The 17146-nt window shown below is 46.9% G+C and overlaps 2 protein-coding genes across 2 annotated transcripts; both read right to left on the bottom strand.

Moving 5' to 3' along the window:
- Positions 1-12129: 12129 nt before the first annotated feature.
- On the bottom strand, positions 12130-13086 carry LOC140075613 (olfactory receptor 8H1-like). The gene has a single exon (XM_072121725.1). It carries the CDS (start codon positions 13084-13086, stop codon positions 12130-12132), a length of 957 nt encoding a protein of 318 aa, XP_071977826.1.
- A 2620-nt stretch (positions 13087-15706) lies between these two features.
- LOC140075611 (olfactory receptor 1G1-like) lies at positions 15707-16692 on the bottom strand. The gene has a single exon (XM_072121723.1). The coding sequence runs from the start codon at positions 16655-16657 to the stop codon at positions 15707-15709; it is 951 nt and encodes a 316-aa protein (XP_071977824.1). The 5' UTR covers positions 16658-16692.
- Positions 16693-17146: the final 454 nt, after the last annotated feature.

Here is a 17146-nt window from a genome sequence, read left to right as displayed (position 1 = left end):
AATACATAGAGTACTATAGCTAGAGCCAGTTGGCCCTGGCAAAAAATAGCCAGTTTCCTCTGCTTTAGTGTACAAAGAGGAGGAGAAGGAGGACAATGAGGAGGAGGAGTGCATACATTATTCAGGTTGAGCTTCTTTCACCTGGTGGAGAATGAAAATCCGGAGAAATCCAGGCTTTATTCATCTTGTTAAGCGCCAGCCCGTCAGCGCTGTCAGTCGACAGGCGTGTACGCTTATCGGTGATGATGCCACCAGCTGCACTGAAAACCTGCTCGGACAACACGCTAGCGGCAGGGCAGGCAAGAACCTCCAAGGCGTACAGCGCCAGTTCGTGCCACATGTCCAGCTTTGAAACCCAGTAGTTGTAGGGAGCTGTGTGATCATTTAGGACGATGGTATGGTCAGCTACGTACTCCCTCACCATCTTTCTGTAACGATCAGCCCTACTCTGCCGAGACTGGGGACAGGTGACAGTGTCTTGCTGGGGTTACATAAAACTGGCAAAGGCCTTGTAAAGCGTACCCCTGCCAGTGCTGGACAAGCTGCCTGCTCGCCTACTCTCCCTCGCTACTTGTCCCGCAGAAGTACGCCCTCTGCCGCTAGCGCTGTCAGAAGGGAAATACTGTTTCAGCTTGTGCACCAGGGCCTGCTGGTATTCATGCATTCTCACACTCCTTTCCTCTCCAGGGATGAGAGAGAAAGATTTTGCTTGTACCGTGGGTCCAGGAGAGTGAATACCCAGTAATCGGTGCTGGAATAAATTCTTTGAACGCGAGGGTCACGGGATAGGCAGCCTAGCATGAAATCTGCCATATGCGCCAGAGTCCCAACGCGCAAGAATTCACTCCCCTCACTGGCCTGACTCTCCATTTCCTCCTCCTCCAACTCCTCTTCTTCTGCCCATACACGCTGAACAGTGAAGGACTGAACAATGGTCCCCTCTTCTGTCTCGCCAACATTCTCCTCCTCTTCCTCCTCATCCTCCTCCATCTCCTCCGATATGCGCTGAGAATCAGACCTAAGGGTGCTTTGGCTATCAACAAGGGAATCTTCTTCCCCCGTCTCTTGTGATGAGCGCAAAGCTTCCGACTTCATGCTGACCAGAGAGTTTTTCCACAGGCCAAGCAGCGGGATGGTGAGGCTGATGATGGCGGCATCGCCACTGACTCCTCAAAGTTACTCAGCACCTGACAGATATCAGACATCCACGTCCACTCCTCATTGTAGACTTGAGGAAGCTGACTGACCTGACTACCAGTTCTGGTGGAAGTTGACATCTGGCAGTCTACAATCGCTCTGCGCTGCTGGTAAACTCTGGATAACATGGTTAATGTTGAATTCCACCTCGTGGGCACGTCGCACAAGAGTCGGTGAGCGGGCAGTTGGAGGCGGCGCCGCGCTGTCCTGAGAGTGGCAGCATCTGTGCTGGACTTCCTGAAATGCGCACAGATGCGGCGCACCTTCGTGAGCAAATCAGGCAGATTGGGGTATGTCTTGAGGAAACGCTGATCTATGAGATTTAACACATGGGCCAGGCATGGCACATGTGTCAGTCTGCCGAGTAGCAGAGCCGCCACCAGGTTACGTCCGTTGTCACACACAGCCATGCCTGGCTTCAGGTTCAGCGGTGCCAGCCACAGATCGGTCTGCGCCTTGATGTCCTGTAATAGCTCTTGGGCGGTGTGCCTTTTATCGCCTAGGTTCAGCAGTTTGAGCACCGCCTGCTGTCGCTTAGCGACGGCACTGCTGCTGTGCCTATAGCTACCGACTGATGGCGCCATGCCCACGGATGGTAATTCGGAGGAGGAGGAGGTGGAGGAGGGGTGGGAGGAGGAGGAGGCATAGTAGGCCTTTGAGACCTGGACCGAGGTAGGCCCCGCAATTCTCGGCGTCGGCAGTATATGACCAGCCCCAGGGTCAGACTCGGTCCCAGCCTCCACCAAGTTAACCCAATGTGCCATCAGCGATATATAGTGGCCCTGCCCGGCAGCACTCGTCCACGTGTCCGTGGTCAGGTGGACCTTGTCAGAAACGGCATTGGTGAGGGCACAGATGATGTTCTCTGACACGTGCTTGTGCAGGGCTGGGACGGTACATCGGGAAAAGTAGTGGCGGTTGGGGACGGAATACCGAGGGGCGGCCGCCGCCATGAGGTTTCGAAAGGCCTCGGTCTCTACCAGCCTATAGGGCAGCATCTCCAGGCTAAGCAACTTGGAGATGTGGACGTTGAGGGCTTGGGCGTGTGGGTGGGTTGCGCTATACTTCCTTTTGCACTCCAGCGTCTGGGGTATGGAGAGCTGAACGCTGGTGGATGCTGTGGAGGATCGTGGAGGCGAAGATGGGGTTTTCGCACTGGAGGTGTTTGGGCCGTGGTCCTGGGCAGGGGGCTGACTAGCAGATGACACAGGGGAAGGAGCAGTGGTGTGCCCGGCCGGAGGTGAACGGGCTTGGTGCCATTGAGTGGGGTGTTTAGCATTCATATGCCTGCGCATACTGGTGGTAGTTAAGCTAGTAGTGGTGGAACCCCTGCTGATCCTGGTTTGGCAAAGGTTGCACACCACAGTCCGTCGGTCATCCGGTGTTTCTTTAAAGAACCTCCAGACTTCTGAAAATCTAGCCCTCGCCACGGGAGCTTGACTACGGGCAACATTTGGCGCTGATGCACCAGCTCTGGCCCTGCCTCTCCGTCTGGCCCCACCACTGCCTCTTCCAACCTGTTCTGCTATAGGACTCGCCTCCGTCTCAGAAGCACTGTGTTCACCCGGCCTATCAACCCAGCTTGGGTCTGTCACCTCATCATCCTCCGATCCCTCAGTCTGCTCCCCCCTCGAACTTCCTGCCCTGACAACAACTTCACCACTGTCTGACAACCGTGTCTCCTCATCGTCCGACACCTCTTTACACACTTCTTCCACTACGTCAATAATGTCATCATCACCCACAGACTGCGACCGGTGGAAAACCTGGGCATCGGAAAATTGCTCAGCAGCAACCGGACAAGTGGTTTGTGACTGTGGGAAGGGTTCAGAAAACAGTTCCTCAGAGTATGCCGGTTCAAATGCCAAATTTTGGTGGGAGGGGGCAGACTGGGGGGAAGGAGGCTGAGATGGAGGAGCTGGAGGAGTGCTGGTTTCGGTGACATGGGTGGACTGCGTGGAAGACTGACTAGTGGACAAATGGCTAGAAACATTGTCCGCAATCCACGACATCACCTGTTCGCACTGTTCTGGCCTCAACAGTGCTCTACCACGAGTCCCAGTAACTTGAGACATAATGAACCTAGGGAGTGTAGCTCTGCGGCGTTCCCCTGCTCCCTCATCAGCAGGTGGTGTCTCACCCCGCCCAGGACCACAGCCTCTGACCCCTGCAGTAATTGGACGCCCACGTCCCCGCCCTCGTCCTCTACCCCTAGCCCTCAGGTTAAACATTTTCAAAATTAAAGTGTAAACTTCAATTTTTTTTTTGTGTGTGTTTTTTGTGTTTTTTTTTTTAAAACAAAACGATGCTATCCTATTGCTATGGCTAGTTTCTAACCTACACTGACAGCACACAACTGGATTTTGTGCAGTGCCAGAGAAATAAACGTAAAAAATAAATAAATCAGCAGACTCTGCCTAATTCAAATCAAACCCCTAATAAATTGTCCCACTTCGGTGTTTGAGGTGGATATGTGTGCCACTAAGAGCTAAACACAATGGTCGCAGGTCTCCCTGCAAATTACTCACAATATGGTACTAGCTGCACTACTAATGGCAGCAAGCCCAGCCACAAGCAAACCAAAAAAAAGTAAAATAAAACGTTATTGTAGCCCTAAGAAGGGCTGTTGGGTTCTTGTAGAATCACTCCTGCCTAACACTATTCTAATAGAACACCCTAACGCTTTCCCTGACCAGCAGCAGCTCTCTCCCTAGCGGCATCCAGACACAGAATGATCCGAGCAGCGCGGGCAGCGGCTAGTCTATCCCAGGGTCACCTGATCTGGCCAGCCAACCACTGCTATCGACGTGTAAGGGTACCACGTCATGCTGGGTGGAGTGCAGAGTCTCCTGGCTTGTGATTGGCTCTGTTTCTGGCCGCCAAAAAGCAAAACGGCGGGAGATGCCATTTTCTCGAGCTGGCGAAATACTCGTCCGAGCAACGAGCAGTTTCGAGTACGCTAATGCTCGAACGAGCATCAAGCTTGGACGAGTATGTTCGCTCATCTCTAGTTCTCACCAATCCCCGGACGTCTTCAATGATGTGAACATCTAATCTGATCAATGAACCTTTAGGGCTCCATCACATTGGCATTCTTTTTCACGTCTGTTGTGCAATGATGAGTTGTTTTGGGAGACTAAACTGAAGAAAAATGGAGACACAACACAACTGAAGCTGAGCAGCAAAGCCAATGTGAACGAGCCCTTATATATGAGCCATAGACACCTGCAGTCATCCACAAGCAACTCCATGATTCATGAAAGTCTTCAAAGATAAATTAACATTTACAGTGGTTAAGGAAAAATCCTTAGGAAAAGACCTCAGGACAAGTCAGTGACCTGTATAGAGGTGTAGATGGTCCAGTCCTCAGGACAAGTCAGTGACCTGTATAGAGGGATAGAAGGTCCAGTCCTCAGAACAAGTCGGTGACCTGTATAGAGGTATCATAGTATCATAGTATATAAGGCTGGAAGGAGACGCAAGTCCATCAAGTCCAACCTTTAAGAATTAAATAAATGTTTTATCCCCGTAACCCGTGATATTTTTTCTCTCCAGAAAGTCATCCAGGCCTCTCTTGAACATGTACATAGAGTCCGCCATAACAACCTCCTGCGGCAGAGAGTTCCATAGTCTCACTGCTCTTACAGTAAAGAACCTTTGTCTATGTTGATGGTAAAATCGCCTCTCCTCTAAGCGTAGAGGATGCCCCCTTGTCTTGGTCACAGACCGAGGTTTAAAAAGATCTTTGGAGAGATCCTTGTACTGTCCGTTCAGGTATTTGTACATTGTAATGAGGTCTCCCCTCAGTCGTCTTTTTTCTAAACTGAATAATCCCAAATTTTTTAATCTGTCAGTGTATTCTAGTTCCCCCATTCCCCTAATAAGCCTGGTTGCTCTCCTCTGCACCCGTTCCAGCTCTACTATATCCTTTTTATACACTGGTGCCCAAAACTGTACACAATATTCCATGTGTGGTCTGACCAGGGATTTGTATAAGGGCAAAACTATGTCTTTATCATGAGAATCTATTCCTCTCTTGATACATCCCATTATTTTATTTGCTTTAGCAGCAGCCGCCTGGCTCTGGTCACTAAAATTAAGTTTACCATCCACCAATACCCCCAAGTCCTTTTCAGCTTCAGTTTTACTAGGTAATTGACCGTTTAGAACATAATTATACTTTTTGTTTCCATGGCCCAAGTGCATAACTTTACATTTATCTACATTAAACCTCATCAACCATTTCTCTGCCCATCCCTCAAGCTTCCACAAATCCCTATGTAATGCTAAACTATCGACCTCAGTATTTATTACTTTACACAGCTTAGTATCATCTGCAAATATTGAAACTTGACTGTGTAAACCCACTACAAGGTCATTAATAAAAATATTAAAAAGAAGTGGCCCCAATACTGACCCCTGTGGCACTCCACTGGTAACATCAACCCAATCTGAGAATGTGCCATTAATGACCACCCTCTGTTTTCTATCACTAAGCCAATTACTTACCCAAATACACAGATTTTCTCCTATTCCCAGCAGTCTCATTTTATATACCAACCTTTTATGCGGCACGGTGTCAAATGCCTTTGAAAAGTCCAGATATACAACATCCACAGCGTCCCCCAGATCCAGTCTTGAACTTACCTCCTCGTAGAAACCAATCAGATTAGTCTGACAGGAGCGATCTCTCATAAACCCATGCTGACGCTGGGTTATAAGGTTGTGCACAGTGAGATACTCCAGGATAGCATTTCTAATAAACCCCTCAAATATTTTCCCCACCACAGCAGTTAGACTTACGGGTCTGTAGTTTCCAGGATCGCTATTTGATCCTTTTTTGTATATTGGTACCACATTTGCTATGCGCCAGTCCTGTGGAACATAACCAGTCCTCAGTGAATCTTCAAATATTAAAAATAACGGTCTGTCTATCACGGTACATAATTCATGCAGAACCCGGGGGTGTATGCCATCTGGCCCAGGTGATTTATCTATCTTAGTGGTTGCGAGGCGGCGCCGTACCTCTTCCTGGGTTAAACTGTTGACATTATAAAAAGAATTAACATTATTCCTCATTGTGTCTTCCACCAGGGGATTTTCCTGGGTAAAGACAGTTGAGAAGGCGACATTCAGTAGATTGGCCCTTTCCTCATCTCCTTCCACCATGACCCCCATGTTATTTCTAAGGGGACCCACACTCTCTGTTTTTAGTTTCTTATCATTTATATACTTGAAAAATAATTTGGGATTATTTTTGCTCTCCCTGGCAATATTTCTCTCAGTCTCTATTTTTGCGGCCTTTATCTGCTTTTTACAGGATTTATTTTTCTCTCTATAATCCTCTAATGCCTCATCGCTACCTTCACGTTTTAGCACCTTAAACGCTTTATCTTTCTCGCTTATTGCTTTCCTTACAAGACTAGTTAGCCACAAAGGTGTTTTCTTGTTCCTTTTATGCTTTTTCCCATAAGGTATGTGTTTCTCACAGGACTTTTTCAGAATATATAAGAAAAAGTCCCATTTTTGGGGTGTACTTTTGTCTTTGAGAACATTATCCCAGTCTATGCCTTTAAGGTCTTCCCTTAGTTGCTGAAAATTTGCCCTCCTGAAGCTTAGAGTGTTGGTCGCCCCTTCACTAACGCTCTTAGTAAAGCATAATACAAAATCAATGATATTATGATCACTATTCCCCAGGTTCCCCCCAACCTGTAGTTTGGATACCCTATCAGGTCTGTTGGTAAGGATAAGGTCCAGCAGTGCCCCCCCTCTTGTTGGCTCCAGGACTAGTTGCGACAGATAATTGTCTTTTGTGGTTGACAAGAACCTGCTACCTTTGAAGGACCTGCATGTTTCTGCCCCCCAGTCGATATCTGGGTAATTGAAGTCCCCCATGATAAGTACTTCCCTGTGCTTTGAAGCCGCATCCATTTCACTTATCAGCATTTCCTCTGCTGCCTCCATTATATTTGGAGCCTTATAACAAACCCCTAGTAATATTTTATTATTCTTTTTCCCTCCCCTTATCTCCACCCATAGGGACTCCACATTTGCATTTGTGTTACTGATGTCATCTCGCAGGACGGGCTTGAGGCGAGAATTCACATATAAACAAACCCCTCCCCCTTTTTTATTTATACGATCCTTTCTAAAAAGACTATAACCATCTATAGTAACAGCCCAGTCATAGCTACTGTCCAGCCATGTCTCGCTGATACCCACTATATCAGATTTCCGCTCCAACATCAAGACTTCCAGTTCCTCCATTTTGTTTGTGAGGCTTCTGGCATTTGTGTACATACACTTTATATGGTTTTCCCTGTCCGTATTCCTTTTGTCCTTATTCCCCAATCTCATTCCAGCCCCCCTTCCTCCCCCATGGACTATGGCTCTTCCCAGCTCTCTATGTACACCGTCTATTTGCCCTGCACAAGTGTAGTTGCCCTCCCCCCAGGTCTCTAGTTTAAACACTCCTCCAACCTTCTAGCCATTTTTTCCCCTAAAACAGCGGCCCCCTCCCCATTGAGGTGCAGCCCATCCCTACTGTAGAGCCTGTAGCCGACAGAAAAGTCAGTCCAGTTCTCCATGAACCCAAAACCCTCCTTCCTACACCAACTTTTGAGCCACTTATTTACCTCCTGGATCTCCCGCTGCCTTTCTGGTGTGGCACGTGGTACAGGCAGTATTTCGGAGAAAATTACCTTTGAGGTCCTTGCCCTGAGCTTATGGCCTAAATCTCTGAAATCATTTTTAAGGACCTTCCACCTACCTGTTACTTTGTCATTAGTGCCAATGTGGACCATGACCGCTGGTTCCTCACCAGCCCCTCCCAGTAATCCGTCAACCCGATCCACAACATGCCGAACCCGAGCACCCGGCAAACAACACACTGTTCGGTATGCACGGTCTTTGTGACAGATTGCCCTGTGTGTTCCCCTAATAATCGAATCTCCCACTACCAGCACCTGTCTGACCTTGCCTGTGCTTCCATTACCCTTCTTACCGGAGCAGACATTCCCCTGGTTGCTAGCGGCCACATCTTTCTGCAGCATTGCTACCCCAGAGCTGATATCCCCCTCATCCACCAGCCTGGCAAACTTATTGGGGTGCACCAGATCAGGACTAGACTCTCTACAACTCTTCCCTCGACCCCGCCTTCTACATGTTACCCAACTAGCTGCCCCCTCACTCTGCACCTCCATACTTCCCTCCCCACACCCATCTTCCCCAGAGAGTTTGTGCTCCAGGAGCAGCAAACTTCGTTCCATATTATCAATTGCCCGCAGCCTTGAAACTTGCTCATTTAGATCCAGAATTTGGGCTTCCAGATGAGCAATTTTCACACACCCCACACAGCAGTATTCCCCCTCGAACGGCTGTTCAAGGAAAGCATACATGGCACAGGATGTACACCGTGTAGCAATGCCACTTATGGAGTCCATTATTCTAATGGGGATTACAATAGAAATATGCACAGAAAGAAGAATCTACAGTCAGAGTAACACAAAACACAGCAGTTACCTGTTAAAGCCCCTCAAACTTAAGTCCCTTAAACCTAAGTCACACTTAAGACACTGCACACACTTCAGATCAATGCACACTCTCCGCCAAGCTCACACACTCGCTTTTGTGATGCTTCTTTTAAAGGTTATCTGCCACAAAAATCTGCAGAGCTCACTGCAACAGGATCTGGCTGCAAACCCAAGGTGTAGAAGGTCCAGTCCTCAGGACAAGTCAGTGACCTGTATAGAGGTGTAGAAGGTCCAGTCCTCACGACTAGTCAGTGACCTGTATAGAGGTGTAGAAGGTCCAGTCCTAAGGAAAAGTCAGTGACCTGTATAGAGGTGTAGAAGGTCCTCAGGACAAGTCAGTGACCTGTATAGAGTTGTAGAAGGTCCAGTCCTCCGGACAAGTCAGTGACCTGTATAGAGGTGTAGAAGGTCCAGTCCTCAGAACAAGTCAGTGACCTGTATAGAGCGGTAGAAGGTCCAGTGCTCAGGACAAGTCAGTGACCTGTATAGAGGTGTAGAAGGTCCAGTCCTCAGAACAAGTCAGTGACCTGTATAGAGGGGTACAAGGTCCAGTGCTCAGGACAAGTCAGTGACCTGTACAGAGGGATAGAAGGTCCAGTCCTCAGAACAAGTCAGTGACCTGTATAGAGGTGTAGAAGGTCCAGTCCTCAGGACAAGACAGTGACCTGTATAGAGGTGTAGAAGGTCCAGTCCTCAGAACAAGTCAGTGACCTGTATAGAGGGGTACAAGGTCCAGTGCTCAGGACAAGTCAGTGACCTGTACAGAGGGATAGAAGGTCCAGTCCTCAGAACAAGTCAGTGACCTGTATAGAGGTGTAGAAGGTCCAGTCCTCAGGACAAGACAGTGACCTGTATAGAGGTGTAGAAGGTCGAGTCCTCAGGACAAGTCAGTGACCTGTATAGAGGTGTAGAAGGTCCAGTCCTCACGACTAGTTAGTGACCTGTATAGAGGTGTAGAAGGTCCAGTCCTCAGGACAAGTCAGTGACCTGTATAGAGGTGTAGAAGGTCCAGTCCTCAGGACAAGTCAGTGACCTATATAGAGGTGTAGAAGGTCCAGTCCTCCGGACAAGTCAGTGACCTGTTTAGAGGTGTAGAAGGTCCAGTGTTTAGGACAAGTCAGTGACCTGTATAGAGGTGTGGAAGGTCCAGTGTTTAGGACAAGTCAGTGACCTGTATAGAGGTGTAGAAGGTCCAGTTCTCAGGACAAGTCAGTGACCTGTATAGAGGGGTAGAAGGTCCAGTGCTCCGGACAAGTCAGTGACCTGTATAGAGGTGTAGAAGGTCCAGTGCTCAGGACAAGTCAGTGACCTGTATAGAGGTGTAGAAGGTCCAGTCCTCACGACTAGTCAGTGACCTGTATAGAGGTGTAGAAGGTCCAGTCCTAAGGAAAAGTCAGTGACCTGTATAGAGGTGTAGAAGGTCCTCAGGACAAGTCAGTGACCTGTATAGAGTTGTAGAAGGTCCAGTCCTCCGGACAAGTCAGTGACCTGTATAGAGGTGTAGAAGGTCCAGTCCTCAGAACAAGTCAGTGACCTGTATAGAGCGGTAGAAGGTCCAGTGCTCAGGACAAGTCAGTGACCTGTATAGAGGTGTAGAAGGTCCAGTCCTCAGAACAAGTCAGTGACCTGTATAGAGGGGTACAAGGTCCAGTGCTCAGGACAAGTCAGTGACCTGTACAGAGGGATAGAAGGTCCAGTCCTCAGAACAAGTCAGTGACCTGTATAGAGGTGTAGAAGGTCCAGTCCTCAGGACAAGACAGTGACCTGTATAGAGGTGTAGAAGGTCCAGTCCTCAGAACAAGTCAGTGACCTGTATAGAGGGGTACAAGGTCCAGTGCTCAGGACAAGTCAGTGACCTGTACAGAGGGATAGAAGGTCCAGTCCTCAGAACAAGTCAGTGACCTGTATAGAGGTGTAGAAGGTCCAGTCCTCAGGACAAGACAGTGACCTGTATAGAGGTGTAGAAGGTCCAGTCCTCAGGACAAGTCAGTGACCTGTATAGAGGTGTAGAAGGTCCAGTCCTCAGGACAAGTCAGTGACCTGTATAGAGGTGTAGAAGGTCCAGTCCTCAGGACAAGTCAGTGACCTGTATAGAGGTGTAGAAGGTCCAGTCCTCAGGACAAGACAGTGACCTGTATAGAGGTGTAGAAGGTCCAGTCCTCAGGACAAGTCAGTGACCTGTATAGAGGTGTAGAAGGTCCAGTCCTCACGACTAGTTAGTGACCTGTATAGAGGTGTAGAAGGTCCAGTCCTCAGGACAAGTCAGTGACCTGTATAGAGGTGTAGAAGGTCCAGTCCTCAGGACAAGTCAGTGACCTATATAGAGGTGTAGAAGGTCCAGTCCTCCGGACAAGTCAGTGACCTGTTTAGAGGTGTAGAAGGTCCAGTGTTTAGGACAAGTCAGTGACCTGTATAGAGGTGTGGAAGGTCCAGTGTTTAGGACAAGTCAGTGACCTGTATAGAGGTGTAGAAGGTCCAGTTCTCAGGACAAGTCAGTGACCTGTATAGAGGGGTAGAAGGTCCAGTGCTCCGGACAAGTCAGTGACCTGTATAGAGGTGTAGAAGGTCCAGTGCTCAGGACAAGTCAGTGACCTGTATAGAGGGGTAGAAGGTCCAGTGCTCAGGACAAGTCAGCAAGAGGCGGGATAATTATGCATATTGTGAGCTCACAAGCCATTCTTCGCCTCCCTCAGGCTCTCCAGGGCTCCGGTGTCCAGTGTTATAAAACTCTTTTTCTCTCTAATATTTGAAGTTCCTGTAATTCAGGGTTATAGATCCATCTTCTGAAGCACCGCATCAGTATATAAGTTATAGAGGCTCAAAACTACTATATATCAGTGGTTGATTTCCTTTAAGTTTACCATCCACCAATACCCCCAGATTTTTTTCTCTGTCTGTTTCACCAAAATAGTTACATAATTGTAAATGAAATTTCCTTTCTTAAAACGCAGTGCATAACTTTACATTTATCTACATTCAACCTCATCAACCATTTCTCTGCCCATTCCTACAGCTTCCACAAATCCCTGTGTGATGCTAAACTATCGGCCTCTGTATTATTTACTTTACACAGCTTAGTATCATCTGCAGATATTGAAACTTGACTGTGTAAACCCACTAAAAGGTCATTAATAAAAAAATTAAAAAGAAGTGGCCCCAATACTGACCCCTGTGGCCTCCACTGGTAACATCAACCCAATCTGAGAATGTGCCATTAATGACCACCCTCTGTTTTCTATCCCTAAGCCAATAACTTACCCAAACACACACAGTTAGATTCTATGTGAGAAGACGAGACTATTGTGATATTTATGCTGATAAGAAGTTATGAAGGACTTTATTGAATATGTGAGTGGTGTCCTCTATGTTGACCACATAAGTGCAGGTCTTTGTAGAATAACTATAAATTGTAAAACGTGGAAGGAGAAATGAATACCCTAGCATTGCGTTTTGCTAGAGCGCGCTTCATCTCTGCATTCTTCAGACTGTAGATAAGGGGATTGATGGTAGGGATGACCACGCAGTAGAAAAGTGCCGTCATTCTGTCTCTGTAAGATGAAAATGGAGTCCCAAGGCGAAGGTGCACATACATGGCCGTACTGAAGAAGATGATGACAGACACCAGATGGGAGCCACAGGTGGACAAGGCCTTCTGACGTCCTTCTGAAGAATGAATAAGAGACAAACAACTAAGAATCCTCAGGTATGAGCAGAAGATCAGTATGAATGGAACCACAGCTCCACACATACACACAATAAAGATGTACAACTCAATGGTGAATGTGTCTGCGCAGGCCAGGTGAAGAAGAGGTGGGATGTCACAGAAGAAATGTGCCACCAGATGGGAACCACAGAACGGATACCTGAATATTAAGCTGGTATGAATGAAAGGCACCACAAATCCTATCAAACATGGTCCCAACGCTAACTGGTAACACATCTGTGGAGTCATCACTGAGCTGTATCGAAGAGGGTGGCAGATGGCCAGGAACCGGTCAAAGGCCATCACAGTCAAGAAGAGACATTCTGATACTGCAACAGCTGAGAAGATGTACATCTGAGCGGCGCAGCCGATGAAGGAGATGGACTTCTCCAGTGAGAAGGTCTGCAAGGTCTTAGGCACGGTTGTGTTAATGGAACAAAGCTCAAGTATTGACAGACCCCTGAGGAGGAAATACATTGGCATATCAAGGTGAGGGTCTAGTGTGACGACCCAGATGATGAGTCCATTACCAACCAGTGAGAAAATATAAGCCAATATGAGGAAGATCTGTATCATGACCTGGGCTGAGAGGGACATGTCAGAGAAGCCCAGGAGGGTGAACTTAGTCACATTGTGGACACTTGGCATTGACATATTTAATTAACTACACTTCTGTTACAGAATGAATATTATGCTTAATCCTAACTCCTCAAGGTCAAACATGGAGGGCTGAAGGACACCTTAGTAACATAGACCAAAAGTAATCCATGAGGATAAAGGCAAGAGATCCTTAGACATCATCTGGTGATATGATGCTCTCAGTGTCACAGGTTTCAGGGACGTTATACTAGAACCAGAATTTATAGCTTTTTAGGCAGGTTATGGGCAGGTAAGTGGACCTCAAGAGCAGCACTAGGTTTACTATATGTCATAAATCAGAACAAATTAGAGTAAAAGCTTCTCCTGCTAATAATAGCCATATAGTACAGGGTAGAGTGTAGGTCTGGGATGTCCATCCACCATCATACAACTACATACAAATATAATGTGGCACCCACTCACATACTCCTATGTAGCCGGCACAATGTCGGTCAGTGCTACGGCCTGGTTAGTGCTGACTGGTGACACATCTGTGGAGTCTTTACCTTCTTAGCTCTGAGAGCCGGGCAGACATGTCCAGACTGGAAGATCTCTGTCATACACACAAGTTTATCAGTTTTTCTTCTGATACCTAAAACAAACATTAATCCTAGACATGAAAGTGAATCCAAAAAAAACGATTTAGAGGAACGGAAGAAGTGTCTCATGTGAGAAGATCAGCACTCTAACTCAAAGTTGGGTTTGCTTCAGATTGCTTACAGTAAAGTCTCTGCTAACGGGTCAGAAGATGGTGGCATCACAGACACACAACTTTACACCCTAAACAAAGGAGGTCTAATCAGTCACACGAGGAGACAAATGGTCTAGAGGGTTGCCATGTCATCACCACCTGCCCCAGAGCTCCTAGCAGCATCTTCTGCCAGGGAGAAGCTCATTGTAGATTTTGTAGCCTGTAGGAGTCTCCACAGGGAATTGTCACAAGTGTCTGGAGATATTCATTCATTTCCAGTAATCACCAAAGAGCTAAAATAAGACTTGTAAGGACCCAAGAGAAAGTGAGAGTAAGTAACAACTAACCTCTTATGGACAGAGATGGTGGGTAAGCAGAAGTGTGCAATGTCTAAGATATGTCCAGTGTAGAGTCATCATAGGATGGGCTGGAGACATCTCCCCTGATCAGTATAATGTCCATGGTGTGCCATTTATGCTAACCCAATATGTTAATGAGGCTTTCTTATACATGGGTGGTCCTGGACTTTCTTTCAGGTGGGTGGAACTGTGCTCTTAACTTACATGTGGAAGGTCCTGGGCTCTCTATTGCCAGATGGGTAGTCCTCTGCTCTCTACTGCTAGGAGGGTGGTCAAGACCTGTCCAGACCCTACCCTTGTGTAACTTAAGACACCACTGCACACAATCAAGCCACCATCTGGCCAAAACACGACACCACAGATCCTGGGCACCAGTAGGACCCACTGCAACACTGGGAGTGATACAGACTCCTTTATTCAACAGTCTAATATATAATGTTTTTTTTAATTATTATTTGACCTCAGTGGGGCTCATGCTGATAGTAAAGGTGATCATGCTGACGGTAATGGTGGTCATGTTTAGATAATACTGGGGCTTATGTTAACAGTAATGGTGATCATGTTGATAGCAATGATGGCCATGTTGCTATTAAAAGTGGTCATGATGATGGTAATGGTGGTCATGAGGATGGTAATGGTGGTCATGATGATAGTAATAGTGGTCATGGTGGTCATGATGATGGTTATTTTGGTCATGATGATTGTAATGGTGGTCATGTTGACGGTAATGATGGTCATGATGATGGTAATGGTGGTCATGTTGATGGTAATGGTGGTCATGATGATGATAATTGTGGTCATGATGATGGTATTGGTGGTCATGATGATGGTATTGGTGGTCATGATGATGGTAATGTTGGTCATGATGATGGTAATTGTGGTCATGATGATGGTAGTGGTGGTTATGTTGATGGTAATGATGGTCATGTTGATGGTATTGGTGGTCATGTTGATGGTAACGGTGGTCATGTTGATGGTAACGGTAGTCATGTTGATGGTAACGGTAGTCATGTTGATGGTAACGGTGGTCATGTTGATGGTAACGGTAGTCATGTTGATGGTAACGGTGGTCATGATGATGCTAATGGTGGTCATGATGATGCTAATGGTGGTCATGGTGATGCTAATGGTGGTCATGGTGATGGTAATGGTGGTCATGTTGATGGTAATGTTGGTCATGATGATGGTAATGGTGGTTACGTTGATGGTAATGTTGGTCATGATGATGGTAACGGTAGTCATGTTGATGCTAATGGTGGTCATGATGATGCTAATGGTGGTCATGATGATGCTAATGGTGGTCATGGTGATGCTAATGGTGGTCATGTTGATGGTAATGTTGGTCATGTTGATGGTAATGATGGTCATGTTGATGGTAATGGTGGTCATGATGATGGTAATGGTGGTCATGATGATGGTAACGGTGGTCATGATGATGGTAACGGTGGTCATGATGATGGTAATAATGGTCATGTAGAGATGGTACTGGGGATCATGTTGAAAGCAATGGTGATCATGTTCATTGTCTCCCAATTATCCATCTGAAAAAAGAGAATTCATACTTCTACATTCCATTATTTTCCATTCAATAAGAAGCTTTTACTTTTATGCCTGCGATATGAAGAGATCTTCTGAGCGCTGCCTTAAGGTCCTTGTTTCTAAGACTGTAAATCAATGGGTTAATCAATGGTGTCACTACAGTGTACATGACAGACACAATCCGGTCTTCTGAGGAGTTATAAGTCGGACTCGGACGAAGGTAGGTGGATATAAGAGTGCCATAGAAGATGAGGACCACAGTAAGATGGGACGTACATGTGGAGAAAGCCTTCAACTTTCCATTCCGTGAGTGGATTCCCATTATTGTGCGAAATATTCGGATATATGGGACCAAAGTCATGCTGAAGGCACCAGAACCCATTATTATACCTACCAGGAACATGACTAAGACATTGATGAATGTATCAGTGCATGAGAGCAAAAATAGCTGGGGGAGATCACAGAAGAAGCTGTTGATGACATTGGGTCCACAGAAGTCCAACAACTTAATGCACAGAGTGTGAATGAGTGCGGTGAGGAATCCAATGGTCCAGGCAGCAGAGACCATCAGAGCACAGACCTTAGGATGCATTATCTGGACATAATGCAGGGGATGGCAGATGGCTACATACCTATCATAGGACATCACCGCCAACAAATAGACCTCAATACATATAAAGGAGAAGAAGAAGAAGAACTGGGTGATGCAGGAATGGACAGAAATGGTTCTGGATTCAGAAAAGAAATCACACAACATTCTTGGGGCAGTGACAGAGGAATAACAGATATCCAACCCCGCGAGATTACTCAGAAACAAGTACATGGGAGTATGGAGGGCACGGTCAGTGAAGATCAAAACCACAATCAAAAGGTTTCCAGACAGAGATGTCAGGTAGATGAAGAGAAACAGGACAAACAATGGAAGCTGGACACCAGGAAGATCGGACATCCCACGGAACACAAATTCTGCTACCTTGGTTTGATTTGTTGGTTTCATCTTGGACAAGTCAAATCTGGAGGCTGCAAGAACAAGCATTACATTATTGTCACATGGAGTCTTCAGAAAACCATCCATGATTCACACGTAAGGTGCACGTTTAACATTGGGAACCTTGAGGTTGGACATCTAACCAGTGAACACCTCAATGCTTGTTTCCTCAAAAGTATATAGCTCACCATTGGGCACCGCAAGCCTTTGCTACATAGTAAATGCCTCATCACTGGGCACCTTAAGGCTGTGCGCCTCAACACTAAATACCTCATCACCGGGCACCTCAAGGCTGTGCGCCTCAACACTAAATACCTCATCACCGGGCACCTCAAGGCTGTGCGCCTCAACACTAAATACCTCATCACCGGGCACCTCAAGGCTGTGCTCCTCTACACTAAATACCTCATCACCGGGCACCTCAAGGCTGTGCTCCTCTACACTAAATACCTCATCACCGGGCACCTCAAGGCTGTGCTCCTCTACACTAAATACCTC

This window comes from Engystomops pustulosus, chromosome 8 (genome assembly GCF_040894005.1).
Source record: "Engystomops pustulosus chromosome 8, aEngPut4.maternal, whole genome shotgun sequence".
Taxonomy (NCBI): Eukaryota; Metazoa; Chordata; class Amphibia; order Anura; family Leptodactylidae; genus Engystomops; species Engystomops pustulosus.
Note: the sequence above shows the minus strand (reverse complement) of the source record. Positions and strands in the feature narration are given on the sequence as shown.